Source organism: Chiloscyllium punctatum, chromosome 8 (assembly GCF_047496795.1).
Source record: "Chiloscyllium punctatum isolate Juve2018m chromosome 8, sChiPun1.3, whole genome shotgun sequence".
In the NCBI taxonomy this organism is placed as follows: Eukaryota; Metazoa; Chordata; class Chondrichthyes; order Orectolobiformes; family Hemiscylliidae; genus Chiloscyllium; species Chiloscyllium punctatum.
Window position 1 is genome coordinate 33,712,643 of NC_092746.1, and position 19,962 is coordinate 33,732,604.

At 41.4% G+C, this 19,962-nt stretch overlaps 1 protein-coding gene across 11 annotated transcripts in view; it reads right to left on the reverse strand.

Moving 5' to 3' along the window:
• LOC140480462 (histone deacetylase 9-like) overlaps nucleotides 1-19,962 on the reverse strand; it is a 778,931-nt gene that overhangs the window by 365,824 nt on the left and 393,145 nt on the right. For all 11 annotated transcript variants that reach the window (XR_011961302.1, XM_072575348.1, XM_072575350.1 and 8 more), the window contains one exon: nucleotides 19,197-19,318. Coding sequence is in view for 10 of the 11 variants with exons in the window: in XM_072575348.1 (XP_072431449.1) it covers nucleotides 19,197-19,318 (122 nt within the window). In the remaining variant the exon portion in view is untranslated. The remainder of the gene's footprint in view (nucleotides 1-19,196; nucleotides 19,319-19,962) is intronic.

A 19,962-nucleotide genomic window follows, 5' to 3' on the forward strand; every position in this document is an offset into this window, starting at 1 on the left:
CTGCAAGATTCCAAGAGGATCTTTCCTCACCCAAGCCCTTATAATATCATCAAATCGGACGACAGTTTATGCAATCTCCAACATTAACCTTTTCAGAACTATTATCTTATTCATCTATTCTGTTCAATTGCTTATGCCTGTGTCGCTGGTCCATCCGCCAGAAAATTCCATACTCCTCCTTCCAAATATACATTCCATTTCTCTTTCAAGATAGGTTCTAATCTGAGTCTCAGTTGCTGACTGTGGTGATATAACATACCTAAACATAGCAGGTAGGTTAAAAAAAAAACTTTCCTTCTTGTTTGTTCAAATTAAAATTGTTTACTTCTCGCTCTCTCTCTCTCTCTCATGTTCTCCATCTATTGCTGTTTACCCACAGTAAGATCCCTGGACTTTGCACAACCATCCACTCCTTCCTCTTCTCCTAGTGCCATTCTAATAAAAACAACATTGCTCTGTTGTTCCTGGCTCAGCAGATAATGCTGTCTTCATATCAATCCCATTCCTCACCCTCTCTTTCCCTTGTGTTTTGATCCCCTCAGTGTCCACTACCCAGTTTACCTCTTTCCCCTCAACTGAATTTCAATCCTTGATCATCCCATTCCATATCCTCCTTCTTTCACCTCCTCACTCATCCTTCAGTCCACAATCCTCTCTGTGATTTCAGAGTGAGATGATGTGATGTTGTTGCAGGAAGAAATTGAAGCAATTTGTTTTAGGATAGCAGCAATAATAACTGAGGAATGTATGTCCCAATCTGAGAAACGCTTGTGTAATCTGATAGGTGAGTCAACCCTATGTCAGGTCTGATCCATTTAATTACTTGTGGAAATTCCAAACTGACATAGTGGCTAGAGTCACGAAAGCTCTGCTTTCCATTCTGAACAGCAAAGTATCCATTTATAAAGTATCTTAATATATATTAGCTTCACCTTTCAACTTCACCTTTGTACTAAATATAGTAATTGCATTTCACAGAACTTTCAACTGGAAATTCTCTGGGCCTTAAAACAAAATTGCTTCAAAAATCCATAAAATATTTTGTGGTAACCTCATCATTTGTTAAAATTGTTTTTTTCTCTTTGGCAGATAGAAGGAAACCACACTTGGTAACTATACACATCACAAATGTCACCAGTTAGTAAACACAAGGTGAATCGAGAGAAGCAAAGAAGCTGCATTCATATACTACCTGTCTTGGCTTGGGCAATGCCAAATACTTTCCAGCCAATGAAGTATCCTTGAAGTGTGTGGTCACTGTTATATTGTACCTTAATACCATGTTGGTTCAATTAATCATATAACATTCTTTATGCTCTATTTCAACACCGTGGGTCACCTGTCTGTCTAGTTAACACTGTGCATGCACTGTAAATGAACAGCAATGAGGAATAAATGTAGTTAGCAAGAAGCTTGGAATTAATTTTCATTTTCACCACATGGACCGCAATCTAACTGCGTAGAGCACTGATCAATTGGTTGAGATGACTGGGGTGAAAATCAAGCAGTGGGGAGTGCATTCTCATCACATTGCACCACACAAAATTTACATTATTTTAGAGTGATAGAGCATAAAAACAGGCCCTTCAGTCCAACCAGTCCATGCTGCCAAACTAAGCTGGTCCCACGTACCTGCATTTGGCCCATATCCCTCTCAACCTTTTCTATTAATTTACTTATTTAAAGGTCCTTCACACATTTGGAACTGTCCCTACATCCACCATTTTCTGTCTGTTCATTCCATTCATGAACCACTCACTACATAAAAAAGCTGCCCCTCGTGTCCTTTTTAAATCCTCTCACTTCAAAAATATTCCCCCGAGTTTGAACTCCCCCACCCCAAGGAAAAGAACCTAGTCATTCAACTCACCTAAGCCCCTCAATATTTTATAAACCTCAATAAAATCATCCCTCAATTTCCACACCCCAGTGAAAAAAGTCACAGTCGTCTCAGTCTAATTTTATATCTCAAACCCTCCATTCTCGGTAACAAAAGGATCTTGGTTACATTAGAATTCACTGGAAAAAAAGAGAGTGCAAATTGCCTTGTTTCACAAATACCTTCACAGTGAAGACTTTCACACATTGCATTTCCTCTCATCTCTTCCTCATTATCCCATCTACGTCATTTACCAAAAGATATCTACCTTTCCTCAACAGTCATTTTGACAGCACATCAACAAGTTTCCTTTGTTTCAGGAGAGAACAAATCCTCTGCTCAGAGGAGGTAGAATATTCTCAGGCCCAAGAGGCAGGCTTCAGGGTGGGAGTGGGAGAAATTTCAGAGAAATCCACATTGGGTCAGCAAGGCATTGCATTCACACTATTGACACTCTTTTGTGTGGCAGGCCAATACCACCAGATTCTGGATTAGTGGTGCTGGAAGAGCACAGCAGTTCAGGCAGCATCCAAGGAGCTTCGAAATCGACGTTTCCGACAAAAGCCCTTCATCAGGAATAAAGACAGTGAGCCTGAAGCGTGGAGAGATAAGCTAGAGGAGGGTGGGGGTGGGGAGAGAGTAGCATAGAGTACAATGGGTGAGTGGGGGAGGGGATGAGGGTGATAGGTCAGGGAGGAGAGGGTGGAGTGGATAGGTGGAAAAGGAGATAGGCAGGTAGGACAAGTCCAGACAAGTCATGGGGACAGTGCTGAGCTGGAAGTTTAGAACTAGGGTGAGGTGGGGGAAGGGGAAATGAGGAAACTGTTGAAGTCCACATTGATGCCCTGGGGTTGAAGTGTTTCGAGGCAGAAGATGAGGCGTTCTTCCTCCAGGCGTCTGGTGGTGAGGGAGCGGCAGTGAAGGAAGCCCAGGACCTCCATGTCCTCGGCAGAGTGAGGGGGAGTTGAAATGTTGGGCGACAGGCTGGTGTGGTTGATTGGTGTGGGTGCCCCAGAGATGTTCCCCTCCCACGTGGTTAAAGATGCTCTCCAACGCATCTCATCTACATCCCGTACCTCTGTCTTCATACCCCACCACTCCAACCGTAACAAGGACAGAACGCCCCTGGTGCACACCTTCCACCATACCAACCTTCGCAGAAACCAAATCATCTGCCGACATTTCCGCCACCTCCAAACAGACCCCACCACCAGGGATAAATTTCCCCTCCCACCCCTTTCCGCCTTCCGCAAAGACCGTTCCCTCCGTGACTACCTGGTCAGGTCCACACCTCCCTACAACCCACCCACCCTCCCATCCTGGCACTTTCCCCTGCCAGCGCAGGAACTGTAAAACCTGCGGCCACACCTCCTCCCTCATCTCTATCCAAGGCGCTAAAAGAGCCTTCAACATCCATCAAAGTTTTACCTGCACATCCACTAATATCATTTATTGTATCCGTTGCTCCTGATGCAGTCTCTTCTACATTGGGGAGACTGGGCGACTCCTAGCAGAGCACTTTAGGGAACATCTCCGGGACACCCGCACCAATCAACCACACAGGCCCATGGCCCAACATTTCAACTCCCCCTCCCACTCTGCTGAGGACATGGAGGTCCTGGGCCTCCTTCACCGCCGCTTCCTCACCACCAGACGCCTGGAGGAAGAACACCTCATCTTCCGCCTCAGAACACTTCAACCCCAGGGCATCAATGTGGACTTCAACAGTTTCCTCATTTCTCCTTCCCCCACCTCACCCTAGTTCTAAACTTCCAGCTCAGTAACTGTCCCCATGACATGTCTGGACTTGTCCTACCTGCCTATCTCCTTTTCCACTTATCCACTCCACCCTCTCCTCCCTGACCTATCACCCTCATCCCCTCCCCCACTCACCCATTGTACTCTATGCTACTTTCTCCCCACCCCCACCCTCCTCTCACTTATCTCTTCCACCCTTCAGGCTCACTGCCTTTATTCCTGATGAAGGGCTTTTGCCCGAAACGTCGATTTCGAAGGTCCTTGGATGCTGCCTGAACTGCTGTGCTTTTCCAGCACCACTAATCCAGAATCTGGTTTCCAGCATCTGCAGTCATTGTTTTTACCTCAATACCAGCAGAGGCTGCCCTCCTTGCAGCAGTGAGTAGCTAATCTACATTATTAAATGCCTGTGTGTGAGCTACAAGTGCAAATTACTTGGAAGGTCCAGCCCCCACCCAACCACTCCACACCCCAGAGAGGGTTAAGGCCAGCAACTGCCTGACATCGTTATGCCAACAGCTGGCCTCAGGACTCTTCGAGATCTTCTAATTTAATTCTGCACCAGAGTCTCACTCATCAATGGGTTAAATAAAAAAACAAATGTAAATACACTAGGGCTGTCTTGTGGTGCATTGGCAGTGTCCCTATCCCTGGAAAAGAGGCCTGAGTTCAAGTCCCACCTGCTCCAGAGGTGTGTGCTAACATCTGTAAGTAAATTGAATAGAAAAATAGGTTAACTTTTTAAAAAAGTATCGAGGGTTGTTGTGGCATAATGGTAGAGTCCCTACTCCTGAACTGGGAGGCCCAGTCCAAGTCGACCTGCTGCAGAGGTGTATGAGAACATCTCTGAACAGATTGATTAGAAAATAGGAATAAAAGCAAGGATCTCCCTCTCCCCTTTAATAGCTTTCATTTCTCTTAACAGGCTCTGCACATAAATTATTCCTTTGGAAACCAGGGTGATTAACAGGTGATGTTTAACAGAGGTGGAAAAAATGTACCACAGGTGATTTAATGATGGGGAAAATAAATATTCAGTTATGTGTAAGAGCACATCCTGTAAAAGGGGTGCAACAAGTCCACATGCTTTGCAAACATGTTAGAAACACCCTCCAAGTCCATTAATATGTGAAAAGAATAAAGGGGGCTAAATTTAATAGCACCCAAAAAATGATCAAAGGTATTGTGGAGTAGGACACAATATAAAACCCAAACTAGAAGCTGGTCTCCTCTCCCTACACCTTTGATTGTTTGCAATTCCTTCAATAGGCTTTCCATGTAAATTAGTCAATTGAAAAGCACAGGTGATTTAGTAGTGGTGGTTAATAGATGAGAACAATCAGCACAGGTGATTTGGTGATGGAAAAGAAAATAGTCAGTTGTGTGGAAGAGCCCTTTTGGATATAGGATCTGGCTCCCTTCTACTCTCCCTCACCTTTGATGCCCTTAACGGGCTTTGACTTAATGGGAGAAACATTCCCTACTTCCATCTTACCCAGGTCTGAATCAATTGTAAAATGACTTTAGCAGTTGCTCCCCTTTAGGAATACAGACTGGTTATAAGTAGTGCAGGCTAATGCTAACTGGTGCTAATCTCTTGTGTTTTTTTCTTTGGATCATCTGCTGAGGCCTGCTGTGTAGGTCTGTTCTATCTATGTACTGCAATCATGTAAATAATCAGGCAACATGAAGGTGGAGTGCTTGCTGCACTGGAAGCACCAGGCACAGAATTGTCCTACTCCACAATACCTTTGATCATTTTTTGGGTGCTATTAAATTTAGCCCCCTTTATTCTTTTCACATATTAATGGACTTGGAAGGTGTTTCTAACATGTTTGCAAAGCATGTGGACTTGTTGCACCCCTTTTACAGGATGGACACTTAAACACAGCAGGTTTTAGGATCCAAACTACTTTTTAAAAAATCAATGTTTCAAATACATGCTTACACAGAGAAGCAGCATTTCTCCCCCTGACACCATGATGTCCCTTGTCAGCCAGGGCATTGCTTGTTTTTCCTGTTGTTATCCCCTTTACCAAAGAACTGACGATTGCAGCCAGGCAACTGGGCCAAAATTCTTATGGAAGCAAATCTGTGGAGGCTGACAAGATCTTGGCAGTTCTCCTGGATTATTGAAATGAGGCCCAGCACTCAATTCTGGCTCAGCCTAGTTGGAATCGGTGCAAATGCTTCTCCCAGAGTCTCCTCATTGACAAGAGATAGCAACATGTCAGAAGGTTTTTGCTGTTGGTCTTTGATGAACAGTGTTGGTCAAAGAGCCACTTAGATGGGGAGTCTGAAACGGATGTATTTATTCAGGAATAATGGGTCCTCACTCTGCTGACCATCTGCCTCTGTCCAGTTGTAAATGGTGCAGAAGTTAATTACTTAAAGTGTAGGAGTTGGAACATCATGCTAAGGTGAAACAGAATGTTGGTAAGGCCACTTTTGGCGAACTGTGTAGAGTTCTGGTCACCCTGCTATGTGAAAGATACTATTAAGTTAAAAAGGGTTCAGAAAAGATTCATAAGGATATTGCCAGGACAGGAGGATTTGCAGTGTAAGGAGAGGCTGGATAGGCTGGGCCTATTTTCACCACAGCATAGGAGGTTGAGGAGTGACCATATAGAGGTTTATGAAATCATTAAGGATACAGGTAATGTAAATAGCATAGGGGAGTTCAAAACTACAGGGCATTTTTATAAGGTGAGAGGAGAAAGATTTAAAAGGGACCTGAGGGGCAACCTTTTCACACAGAGGTAATTTGCATGTAGAATGAACTGCTAGAGTACACAGCAGTTGTGGGTACAGTTATAACATTTAAAAGACATTTGGGCAGGTACATGAATAGGAAAGGTTTCGAGGGATATGAGCTAAATGCAAGCAACTAGAACTAAGTTTAGCTTGGGAAACTTGGTCAGCATGGGAGAGTTGCACGCAAGGGTCTGTTCCCATGTTGTATGACTCTATGCTAAAGTACCCCATTTTTCTTAAAATAATTATGCAGACCAAAGTTAGTTGAAGATATATTTTGGGGGGGGGGGGGGGGGGAGTTAGAGATAAGTCACGTGACAAACCAAGTTTTGGACGTATTGACCAAGGGGGCATGTTTCCAGAGAAGACCAGAGAACCCTTCAAGGAAGATTTTAGTCTTCACAGCAATGTTTCCTACAAGAGGAAATTATATCAGCAATGGCCTTAAAGTACCAGCTGAGGGCCAAGGCCTATGGGTAGCCACAAAGTGACCAATCAGCCACAAGCAGAGAAAGCTTTTTTTCTAAATGAGCTTCAATTTTGACAACTGTTAACACCCTCAAAATACTGCTAGGATTACACCTTAGGTGAATGTTAGTCACTTCAGATTTCTCAAAACGATAATACTCATCTTTCTAACATTGCAATTCTACCAGTGTCCATGCTGTTGTCTCTCAGCCAACCCATGGCGTCACATACATCAAAGTGGTATAATCCACATTGAAGACTTCTGCACTCAGAACTCAAACCTCAAAACTCATCTGTCAAGGTTGTTTACATTCTCCCCAACTGAAAGTCATCAGTCATGCTGTAGCTATTGGGATAGCACTTTAGAAGTGCACTAGGACAGGTAAAGGTACATAGAAAATCAGCACTAAGAGAATATCAAAAGGGTGACTGGTTGACTCTGGTATGCAACATGACATGAGGGTTTGATTCCTAAATGTGGCTTTGAATGTTGTTTTGCGACATTTATTTTTTGTATTATGGTTAGAAGAGTGCTGTGAGAAGACCCAACATGTGCATTTTTATTTTGTGCTTTTTAAAACTTAGATTACAATGAAAAATAACGGTTTTAAACCCAAGGTTTACAAGCACGTTTTCAAAGTAAGGAGTTTGATTCCTATTATGAACTCTATTGTAGTTGTGGATTCCCTCAATGTGTAGATGAACAGGAGCCAACAGTTGTTTACAAGTGAAGCTGATTGGTTTGTGGAAAAGACCAATTTTCAATGAGAAATGTCCTCTGCCTGCCAATAACCAAGCGAAACCAGCAAATCTCCAGCAGCCGATAAAAGACTCTCTCAATTCACTGCAGTATGCCATTTTAATTGTGAAAAAAAACTAGCTTATCTTTCCCTCAGCAGATGCTGCAAGTTGTGACCTTGAATTGGATAAGTCAGAGACCTTTAGGAACATCGTAACAGGGGGGTAGGCCTTTCAGCCCCTTGAGGCTGCTCTGGCATTCAATAAGCTCATTGCTGATCTGTGGCTTAACCTCATTTGCCTGCCTTGAGCCCATATCCTTTGATACACTTGCTTAATAAAAAAAGTCTCAGATTTAAATTTAGCAATTGAATTTGCATTGGCTGCCATTTGAGGAAGAGAGTTCTAAACCTCCAGGACTCCTTGCATGTACAAGTTCTTTCGAGCATCTCTCCTGAATGACTAAACCCTAATTCTTAGACCACACCCCTTGTTTTTAGATTCCTCAACTAGTGGAAACTGTCTATGTTTATGTATCCTGTCTTTCCCAGTTAATACCCTCAAAATCTAGATTAGATCACCTCTTAACCTTTTAAATTCGAGAGAATAACAGCTTTTTTTTTTCTAATCTTTGCTCATAACCTAAGCCCTGAAGTTCAGATATCAACCCTATGAACTCACTCCAGGATGAAAACATCCTTCCTAAGGTGTGGTGTCTCGATCTGTTCATAATACTTTAAGTGGGTTGTAACTGAGGTTTTGCATAACGTCAGCATAACATCTGCATCCCCAGATATGAAGGCCAACATTCCATTAGCCTTCTTGACTACTTTCTGCACCTGTCTGTGGCAGTTAAAAGAGCTATGCATCTGAACCCTCAAATTTCATTGGCCATCCAATGTATTAACTTTGTTCCTCTAAAAAAATTCTTAATCTATCAATGGACAAACTCATACTTGTTTATATTAAAATCCACCTGCCGTGGTTTTGCCCATTCACCTAATCTATCAACATGCTGTTGTCATTTTATTCTGTTGACATGCTGCCTGATTTTGTGTCATCAGCAAATTGGGATAATTGAATTTTTATGAAAATTATACACAATTGAGGCCCCAACACAGATCCCTGTAAAACACCACCAGTCACATCCTACCAATTTGAGTACTTACCCATTATTTCAACTCTCTGTTTCCTGTCACTCAACCAATTTCCTATCTATGTCAGTAATTTGCCCTCAATACCATGAGCTTCCACCTTAGTTTAATAGTCTTTTATGTGAAACTTTATCAAAAGCCTTCTGGAAGTCCATGTATGCAACATCCATTGATTTATCTTTCATAAGTGAAATAGCATTCCTATGCCTCTCACAAACCAGTAAAAGCAATGTGAAGAAGGAAGACCAAGGTGAAACCTTCAGAACAGCAAGAACCAAACCAACAGATTTTATGAACGATGACTAGCGAACTGTTTTCCCAGGTGTCCTCTCCTCATGTTTTCTTTCCTGGTTTATGTTCATTCATCTGTGGTGTGCAAGGAATTGGGGATTTATTAAGGGTTTACATTTGAATTTGTGCAGTTGACTTAATTTATTTCAATTGTTTACCTTTATCAAGGAACTTAATGGTGCATGAGAAATAGTGATTTCTTGTTAAATACAAAACCTAGTCCATACTTTCTATCAACTGGAATCTGTAAATTAGCTCGTTTGGTGATTTTGCATTTTCTTTTAAAAACATGAACTTTTGTGATTACTCCAGGAAAGCGGAGCTTGATTTCCTGTGCACTATCCCAGTAAATCATGACAGTTGAGATAGCCAATTTTAGACAAAGATAAAATGAATAGGCTTGTATTTACTGCTATCACAATCACAAAAGTCAATCACAGACTGTCCAGTCAGAAACAGGCTGTCTCTCCTTCTTCAGTGGCTCACTGAATCGCTGATGGCAAGTGCTGTTTCTCATGATCATGGAACTGTGGAGCACATGACAGACCTCTATGAACCTTAACACATATTCCCTGCCAAGTACTGCAGACTTTCATCATACATGTGCTGTACACATAACTGAAGGTTACACCCTGGGCTGATGAAACATGTAGTCAATGAGGCTCTAGTTGCCCAGTTACTCTTTATCATGGTGATTCAAATAAGAAGGTTATTTATGAAATGAAGACTTAATAATGCTGCAAGGAGCCTGACTAATAGGGTGTGTATGGTCATACACACAAGGGTCAGTGCTGGCTCCAATGCTTTTTGTCATTTATGTAAAAATGATTTGGATATAAACATAGGAGATATAGTTAGTATGTTTGCAGATGACACTGAATTTGGAAGTGTAGTGAACAGCGAAGAAGGTTACCTCAGAGTGCAGCGGGATCTTGATCAGATGGGCCAATGAGTTGAGGAGTTGCAGATGTAGTTTAATTTAGTGGTGCCGTGATTTGGAAAGGCAAATGAGGCAGGACTTATACACTTAATGGTAAGGTCCTGGAACTGTTACTGAACACAGAAATTAGAGTGCAGGTTCGTAGTTCCTTGAAGTGGAGTTGCAGATAGTCAAGGAAGTGTTTGGTATGATTTCCTTTATTGGTCAGAGCATCGAGTACAGGACATTGGTTGGGCCACTTTTGGAATATTGTTTGAAATTCTGGTCTCCCTCCTATTGGAAGGATGTTTTGAAACTTGAAAGGGTTCAGAAAAGATTTACAAGAATGTTGTCAGAGTTGGGGGGTTTGAGCTATGGGCTAAATAGGCTGGGGCTGTTTTCCCTGGAGCATCGTAGGTTGAGGGGTGACCTTATAGAGGTTTGTCAATTCATGAGGGGCATGGATAGGATAAATAGACAAAGTCTTTTCCCTGGGCTGGGGGAATCCAGGACTAGAGGGCGTAGGTTTAGGATGAGCAGTGAAAAGTTTCAAAGGGATCTAAGGGCAACATTTTCACACAGAGGGTGGCATTGTATGGAATGAGCTACCAGAGGAAGTGGTGGAGGCTGGTACATTTACAACATTTAAAAGGCATCTGGATGGGTATGTAATAGAAAGGGTTTAGAGTGATATGGGCCAAGTCTTCGCAAATGGGACTAGATTAGGTTAGGACATTTGGTTGGCATGGACGAGTTGGATCAATGGGTCTGTTTCTGCGCTGTACATCTCTATGACTCTATGACTGTTTGCTTGTTTGTGTTACACCTCAGAATTGACATGAGTCATTCACAAAGCAAAGTGCATACAATCAATTGCACCCTGCATAAAGGAAAAAGTATGTATACCTCTAAGGCCATAGACATGCCTCTGCTGCTTCTCTCTGGCAAGTGTGAATGAAATGTGTATGATTCTTTTTGAAAAGGGAATCTCAGTATCTCTCTTACAGAGAAACAGATGGTGAATTGGGAGATATTGGAAATATTGCCTGTTCCACTGTGGAAAAAGCATGACACAAAGAATTACATCGCCAAGGGCGTCTTGCCAGTTTCTGGAAATGCTGTCTTCATCCTGCTCTGAAGTAGCAGTTCTCGCTACAGGAGATAATAAATTTGAGTGACAGTGTACTTAATGAAGCAGAGACATCTTGCCACAGTTGAGGGAAGACAATTGCTTTTTATACATTTTGGGTGAATTTAAACACTTGCTGAGTACCCTTTACACCTTCCTTCCCCTCCCTTCGAGAGCTTAGCTGACTCTGTTTCGCTGTCATCCAATTTCTGTAATTTCTGTTCCTTTTTCTGAAAGCAAATGGCTTGAGCTGTCTCCTTGACGTCTGGACAAAATCTTTCAGCACGTGCCGCTCCCTGTAGACTTCAACAACTTTAAATAATTCTGGAAACCACCAAACACTTTTATAATTCAATAAGAGCCAGCAGAAGTCAATCATTAAGCAAGCAGAAAATGAATGCTCATGAGGCAGTGTTCTTACTGCTGAATGCATGTTCGGCTCTTCAAGGTTAAGAGATGGCTGGAGCATTGAGCTGCAAAAATGGCAGCTTTGATGCACATCAGTGTAACACAATGGCAAATGCCACAATTCGTTGACTCTGCATACTTTGAGCAGATATAACCTGAGCATGCACTAATGCCCTCACTGAAATTATTTTGGGCACAACCGGAAGTCTTTACGTGCATCTTCATTTTGAGACAGAACTATACCCAAGGTCTAGAAAAATCTGGTGCTACATAAGCAAATATCACACTGGAACAGAAGTTGACAAGCTTCCCAACTCTTGGTAATCCCCTTCATATTGATTGATTGGGGGTGGATGAAGGAGAAAAAACTCAAAAGATACAGTTCTGATCAAGTTGTGCTGGTAGCTTTTTACGTAAAGCACAATGTCACATAGATTTATTAACAAATATGTCTTAGTTTGATATAACCAGATTACTATTTAAGAAAAAAAGGTGGATGAGTATTAAAATAATTTTCAAAAGCTGCCTCAGGCTGCAATGTTGTCATCCATTTTCAAAAACATTGTGTTGATTTACAATGTCACTTAAAGTAAAATATATTTGAGTTAAAATATAAAAATGTAGACCTTAAACCTGCCTCTTTCCTAATTTCTACAATAGTGATACAATGATATGTTTAATCTTTTCAAGACACAGGTGATGAACTGAGAGGAAGACAAATTGGAACCATGCCTGAGGTACAAAGAATGTTAGAAAACTAATCAATCACGACAAAAGCCAAATCACGCCCTGCCCTGAGCTGAAGTCACAATCTCACCCATCATGAAGAGCTTGCATGAAACTGATCAGATTCAAAGAGGTGAATTTTAACCCTTTAAAAAAGTGCATTTATATCATTCTTTCAACATGATGAAGTGTCCAAAGGCACTTCACTGGAGCATTTGTAAAAAAATTATGACACCATACCACCCAAGAAGATATTAGTGCAGATGACCGAAATTAAAGCAACATACTGCTGATGCTGGAGATTTTAAATTAAAACAGAAAGTGGCGATGAAACTCAACAGGTCTGGAAGCATCTGGGGAGAGAGTTAACATTTTGAGTCCAATACAATTTTTCTTTGGAACCAATGGTTTACTCATCAAATAGATTTAAAGAGAACCTTAAGGAAAGAACATGAGGTACAGAGGCAGAGAACATTGTGCTGGAATTCTAGAGCACAGTGCCCAGGCAGCCAATGCAATGATTGCCAATAATGAAGAAAATAATATCAAAGATGTGCAGAATTCCAGAACTGGAGGGGCTTCAAGATCTCAGAGGATTGTGGGGCTGAAGGATGTAATAAGGAAAGGAAAAGATGAAAACAATACTCAAAAGGCTTCACGTGAATCAGTTTCATTGATTTATACCCAATTGAGCATTTTCAGCTTTCATTCTGACCACCGCAACAGTAGCAGTGAGCAACAGCTCATAACATCTCCAAGGCACACAGCACTAACTCACCTAGCCTCCATCAACAACACCTACCAAACCCACCATCTCTACCATTCAAAAGACCACTGGCAACAGGGACACGGGAACACCACCCTTCAAGACCCTTCCCCAAATCCCTCACTTTCCTGATTCAAAAGCAATTCACCATTCCTTCACGGAGGCTGGTCAAGATCCTGTGGATCTATCTATTTCACATGAACTACAGTGATTAAAGAAATCAGATCACCACCTTCTGAAGCATCCCATAAATGTTTGTTTTCAAAGGGTGGATGACTGATGCTCCAGTTGGAGTCCATTGTGACAGCCAAGTTTCAAGGCAGCATATGCATGGTGTGAGGCTGTTAATAGTGGATCAGCTGAGGTCAGAAAATGTTAAGAAGGCTAATTCTGGAATAGTGAGCAGGTATAGTTGAGAAGAACATGACCTCATAGTGCTTTATATGGACCAGCTAGACCTGGCAAAAAAAAGACAAAAATGACCAGTTGTCTGGCATATTCATTACAGATTGTTCACTTTGTTCTTAAGGGATGTGGGCTGTTTGAAGGGAATGACCAGGGTGAGAGAGCATAATGTTCACAACTGGGAATAGGTGAACAGGGCTGGATAGAACTGTGCAAATCGTTAGCTGCAGAAGTTTCCAATTCTTTCCAGAGTATCAAACTCAGGGCGGCCAGGGAATGGTGTGTGCAAGTGTCAGGGTTTGGCCTGTATTCTGTAGGCAAATTGCACAAGTATTACTGAAGAGAAGAGTGTGAATTTTGTGTGGTCACTCATTTGCTCCAGACAGTCAGTATATAAAAACACAGCTAAAGAGCTATTCACATATCAAATAAGAACAAAGTGCCAGAGAAACTCACCAGGTTGGCAATATCTGTAGAGACTGAAACAAAATTAATGTCACAAGTCCAAAATGACTCTACAGTTCTCAATGCTGGCTTCAGGCTGGGTTTTCTGAGAAGGGACAATTTCACCTAGATTGCCGCTCCAGCCCTTCCTCTGTATGAAAGAAGGGAGTTATGCATTTCTGAGAGGAGATTCTGCTCAGGACTCCCTCAGAAGTAGGCAGGTGTAATTCCATTCTACCAGTTCTCGCAGAGGAAGCCAAACCATGCCCCATTTTCACAGCAGTCAGCTGCTGTATTCTGAAATGTAAAGGTTCTGACAGTCACTTGGATAGCCGCTATCAAACCATAAATCCATAATGTCAGGGTGATGATAGGGTGCTGGCAGGGTCGGATGCCACTTGGGTAGGGGGCAAATTGATTTCCATTTAAATCAAGTGCCACAGAAGTAGGGTGTCAGCTGGGAAACGTGTAGCATACATGGGTATGATGTCAGATAAGTCAGCTTGGAATTAGAGTGCTCAGTACCCTGAGCAGAGTGCCAGCTAAGTAGGATGCCAGATGGGTTGGGTTAAAGTGCCAAGTAAGTGAGGTGTAAAATTAACTGGGGGTAGGGATCCAGCTGAGTAGAGCACCAACTGTGTAAGGGGTAGTGTACCAGGGAAACAGGACGTCAAGTGTGAAGGGATAAGCTTGCAAGTGGGGAGGGTGATAAGGTGCAAGTGTTGCAGTGTTTAGAATAGGCCAGGCTGGGTAGAAGAAATTGGGTCTGGTAGAAGGAGGGGAGGATGAGTTTTACGTACCAGTGGTGGGTGTTCGGATCTGATCCAGATGGGTTGTGTCGAGCTTGGTAAGCTGCTTGCCAAGTCCAGTCCATCAGGGGAAGGGTAGTCCAGTGGAAGAGCATATTGGGGGCGATCAGGTCAGAGTCTGCATGCAATAAGTGGTCTAAGGAAGGTGTAGTTGGTGGTGTGTAAATATGGGATTCATTGATTTGTTACTCATGAGTAAGTATTCGATAGGCTAACTTTTCCCAAGTAACTACTTTAGCTAGATTCATCTGAACTCTGCAAAATGTCCAATTTAAATGAAAACCTTCAGATCGGGATTCTACAGGTTGCTCACACTCAACTCCTATCTATGACTGGCATAAAGACTGGCCAGTGGCAAATCCAGGTCAACATTTCAAGTCCAATATGACACCTCTTCAATTCCCAATGCTGGCTTCAGGCAGGTGATACAGTTACTCTCACAGTCAGACCCAGTTTGGATGGAAATCAATAACACCAGCTCTGCATTATTCCAGGTTAGAGGGACCGTAGAGGAAACTTTTGTCAGCAAACCTTGGATAATGTGGTGAAAAATAAGCCAAGGTTCCACCTCTTGATTTTGAAGAATAACCTCTGCCAGAAGAGTGTGTTGGGCTGAAACGAGCATGTACATTGGTCAGGGTGTGACCATGCAAAAATAACACAGTTCATTGGGAAAACTGTGGGGATGAACTAATCCCACGACAAGAAATGGAAGAATATGAACACATGATTAAAACAAAATAAATTATTCTTGGGCCATACTTTGGCAATGGGGTTGTTGAAAGTTAGGATGCGGGTACTAGAAATCACAAGATGTGGGCGGAGGAGAAGGTCAGACTTCATGGGGTGAACAATGGAAAGTTTGCTGAAGCCGGAGGCTCTTGGCTCAAAAGCCAATGTTCACATCTCATGAGAAAGAATGTTAAAATATGCCACCAATAAATCTAGAAGTCGATGGGCTAGAGTCAGGTTCAGAACATAGAACATAAAACAAAGAACATGGAACATAGAACATTACAGGGCAAAAGTGAGGACTGCAGATGCTGGAAATCAGAATCTAGATTAGAGTGGTGCTGGAAAAGCACATCAGGTCAGGCAGCATCCGAGGAGCAGGAAGATGGACGTTTCAGGCAAAAGCCCTTCATCAGGAATCAGTGCCCCTACTACTCTCTGAGTACAGAAACTACCTCTGACATCTGACCTCTTTCTATCAGTCCTCAATTTAAAGCTGTATCTTCTCATGCTCGCCATCACCATCTGAGGAGAAAGGCTCTCAATGCCCAACCTATCTAACCCTCTGATTATCTTATATGTCTCATATAAGGCACCTCTCAACTGTCTTCTCTCTCATGAAAATAGCCTCAAGTCCCTCAGCCTTTCCTCCAAGACTTTCCCTCCATACCAGGCAACATCCTAATAAATCTCCTCTGAGCCCTTTCCAAAGCTTCCACATCTTACTTATAATGCAGTGACCAGAACTGTAAGCAATAATTTAAAATTTGTTTCAAATTTAAAATACTTTAATATATTTGATACCACTCCTCACATAATACAAATCCAGCCATTTTTGGGAGGTTAAAATTATCATCTAAACGCTGAATATTGCTCTTTGTTCCGTTATTGACTCACATTAAAAATGTTATGATAACTTTTCCAGTACACAAATTGTTACAGTAAGTAATAACAATAAAAGAAAATTATTACATGACAGAAATAGTTCTATTTTTAAAATATGATGATTCATTATCCACAAGACTGGAACATACCCTTTTCTTTCCATCGTTAATTGTCACAGACTCTATATTTGTGTAATAAACTTCCAACACACTGCCACTACAAAGCAAGAAGCTCTGTGGTTAGACACAATCCTCATGATCACTTTATTACAAACAGAAACTGTTGCAAGTTGGTCTACTCATAGTATTGAATCAGTTTAGTTAACTTATTACCTTACTGCTCCCAAAACGGAGTCTTGCCCATCAAGTGCATGTTGCTGAAATCTGGGCATCTGCAGCACATGCTGATCTGATTATTTAAATAGTCAGAAAACTATTTATTTCATGCTTCACCATATTTCTAATATAGGCTCAGAGCAACTGAGGACTTCCGTCTAGATTATTAGAACATAAAGTTCTTCCATCTTTCAGCTTGGAAAACACACTCCTACTTGGCCCAGATGTCTCAACTCTACATCAGGAGTTCTTGAAGATAGGAAATTGGACACTCATGTGTACTAATGAAAGTAATCCAATTGTTAAAGATGCTATGGTTCACATGAAGCATGTAACAAAAAGCATGGACTGCTGGTACTTGGATCTATTCCTCATGTGATTTTAAAAGATTTTGTGGTAATGTTTGAAGGACAGATAAATCTCCTGTATCCTGGCTATCATTCTCTGCTTACATAACTAAAAATGATACAGATTATTTGGCCAATAAGCAATTATTTATGGGTCATTGCTATGTATGAAATATTTTGTGTTTCAATACATTCTATGTGAAATACATTGAGATGTCTTCAGATATTCAATATTGAGCTACAACATCTTAAATTATTTCTTTCAAAAGATTACTCAGTCATCACCTCATCTTTTCTCACTTTATTTTAAATGCCTAAGAGGAGAGTTGCAACAGCATCTTTTGGAAGTAGTGATTTGAATGATAGTGGAAGACAGACATTATTGATTCAATTGCCTCTTGCACATTTCACCTGATTTTCACTGCTATTGTCAAATTCAGAATAATCTCTATTGGCTTTCAGAAGAGACAAAATAATCAACTGTCCCATGGCATAACTGTTGGAATGAGCCAGTTGGAAATTAACTGGCCTGAGGCAGGCTTTTGAGCTATTTGGGGAGATGGGAACTGCCTGCTAATCAAATGACCTGCAGCTCTCTTGTTGCATTGGCTAGTGGAGAGCATTCAGACCCCAATAGCAATCATTGCTGACGCTGGATGCAATGGTAGATGGAGGGGATTGGTATTTTCAGGTTTGGGCTTGCAGATCCAAGCAGAAAGGTCAAAGGCATTGAGAGAGGCGGGTTGGATAGGCCCAGGGAAGGTAAGAAATACAGTGGGGCGAAGGGGAGAGGCAGGAACACACTGGGGCAGGGAATTGTTTGGAATATGATGGGTGCAGAGGGCCTTGGGTTTGGTAACCCCCTCCACCCCACCTTCGCCTGTTACCACATCAAAAAGTGAAAGGTGACAGGCTACAAATTTAAAACTGGCCTCTACTTGTCATGAGAGAGATTGTGGCGGGGGTAGGAATTGTCATTAATTGAGTTCATGACCTTGCCCTCAATTTTACATTCACCTGCCAAGTTATAATTAGGGGAAAGGTGTCAAATTCAGCCCCTTGTGGGTGGTGTTCAATTCATGTTTGGAAACCAATGGAACTCAACATACTTAATGCATGCACTTGGATATACTATGAGCTACATGAAACAACATTATAAATGCATTCTCCTGTCCTGTCTGCAGATAATGATCTGAATAAGGAGAACTAGTTGTTTGAAGACTGCCAGACTAAGATCAGCTTTCATCATACAGTGATATTTGAATCTAAGACACTAAATGGTTCATACGTACAACATGTAGAGTATTTGGGTAAATTGTGATAGCAGTTTTATTCCATTGTTTGGCCATTATTGTACTGTGGATGAAAAATGACTTAAAATTATGTATTTTGACTGCTGAACTTGTGATGAGTATTATCAATGTAAATGTGAACTCATGGTAATGAAGGACAATGAAGTTCTTCCATATGCATCTTTGCCATTCACAATTGACTTACCTATGCTTTCTGTACACTTTTCCCATCCATTATGGATGTGATGGCTTTCAGGAACAATGGATAGAAGAAAATTTGCAGTTGTTGTCGAAAACAATAAAGAAAATTGTGAAATAAAAGTATGCACAGACATAATGATATGAAACTATATTTCTGGGGCTGGAAGACATGCACTGTATGTTGCATTGACAATTATGTTACACCTCTGGCCACACTGTTGTAATGATGTGCAGTGTATTGAGGCCTTTATAATAAGGGTATTTCATTAGAATTGATAGAAATAAATGATCACTAATAGAATAAAGTTTTCGTTGATGAGCTCAGAGTGAAAAGCAAGACAGACACTAGAATTCAGGAATACTCAGCAAGTCAGCCAGCAGTGGAGAAAATAAACAAGATGCTTCTCCAGATAAACAGTCAATACCTGAGAAGGTCTGACTATCTTCTTCACACATGCTATCAGGCCTGCTGAGAGTTTCCAATATTTCCTTTGGCTGAGGTGAGTTGGTTGCTTATTAAAGAAAATCTCACTCTTAAGGTACAAATTAACATTAAAGACCAGGTTTAATATAAAAAGGTCACAAAAGTCTTTAGTTTGAATAAATGCATTAATTCAGATTTTTCTCAATTTAGGCAGAGTCTTCTAGTGCATATACTATTACCTTGATACAAAGTGAAAAACCTCATTCCTATTAAGTCATTGTAGGTCCAAAAGGCTTTCACAACTGAAGTGGCAAACATTGATCCTGACTCACCAGTTTTACGCAGGGGAAAATCATCCTGTTTGTCATTAACTGCCAGTGATGGTTGCTTATATGATGGAGAATTTCCACTCTGTGGTGGTGAACTCTGGTCCAGTGAAGCACGGTGGGGCCCCCTGGCATAGGAACAAAGAGCTGTGAATTAACACAACCATTAAACAGACTACATCATAAAATGACAATATAATCTCTGTAGGTGGTCTCATTGCTTCCAGTTTAAGATACCCTTTCCATGTCAGTTATTCACTTGTCCCAGATTTCATTTACCTTTCCTGTTCTCCCCCTGTTTCCATGAGCTGTTTCTGTTTCCCCCTACTTTTTAACAGTCTAACTCTATTAAACAGATGGTGACTGAACTGAGAATTAATTATTACCCTTTGTCAACTTTGGGAAATTATACACAAATTTTCTACTCAAACTACTAATAATTCTTCTTTAGCGTTTCTAACATTCTGTCAAAACTGTCCTGTACACAGTTTCTGGTGAAAGGTTGTTTCAGCATTAGACCAAGGAAGTGTGAAGAAAGGAAGCATTGAGCAATGGACGCATGCCAGTGGTTCGAAAGTGAAGTAATCCAGTGTAACTCTATTTTATTATTTCCCAATAGTATAGGTTTTCTGTGTCCCCAGCCTCTAGTGGCAAATTATTCCAATTTCTAATTGTATCTGTGAGAAAACCAATATTCTAACTTATGCTTTCATTCTTCAGAAAGTTGAATATTGCTGAAACGAGAGACCTGTTGTTGAAGCTTTTGTCATAC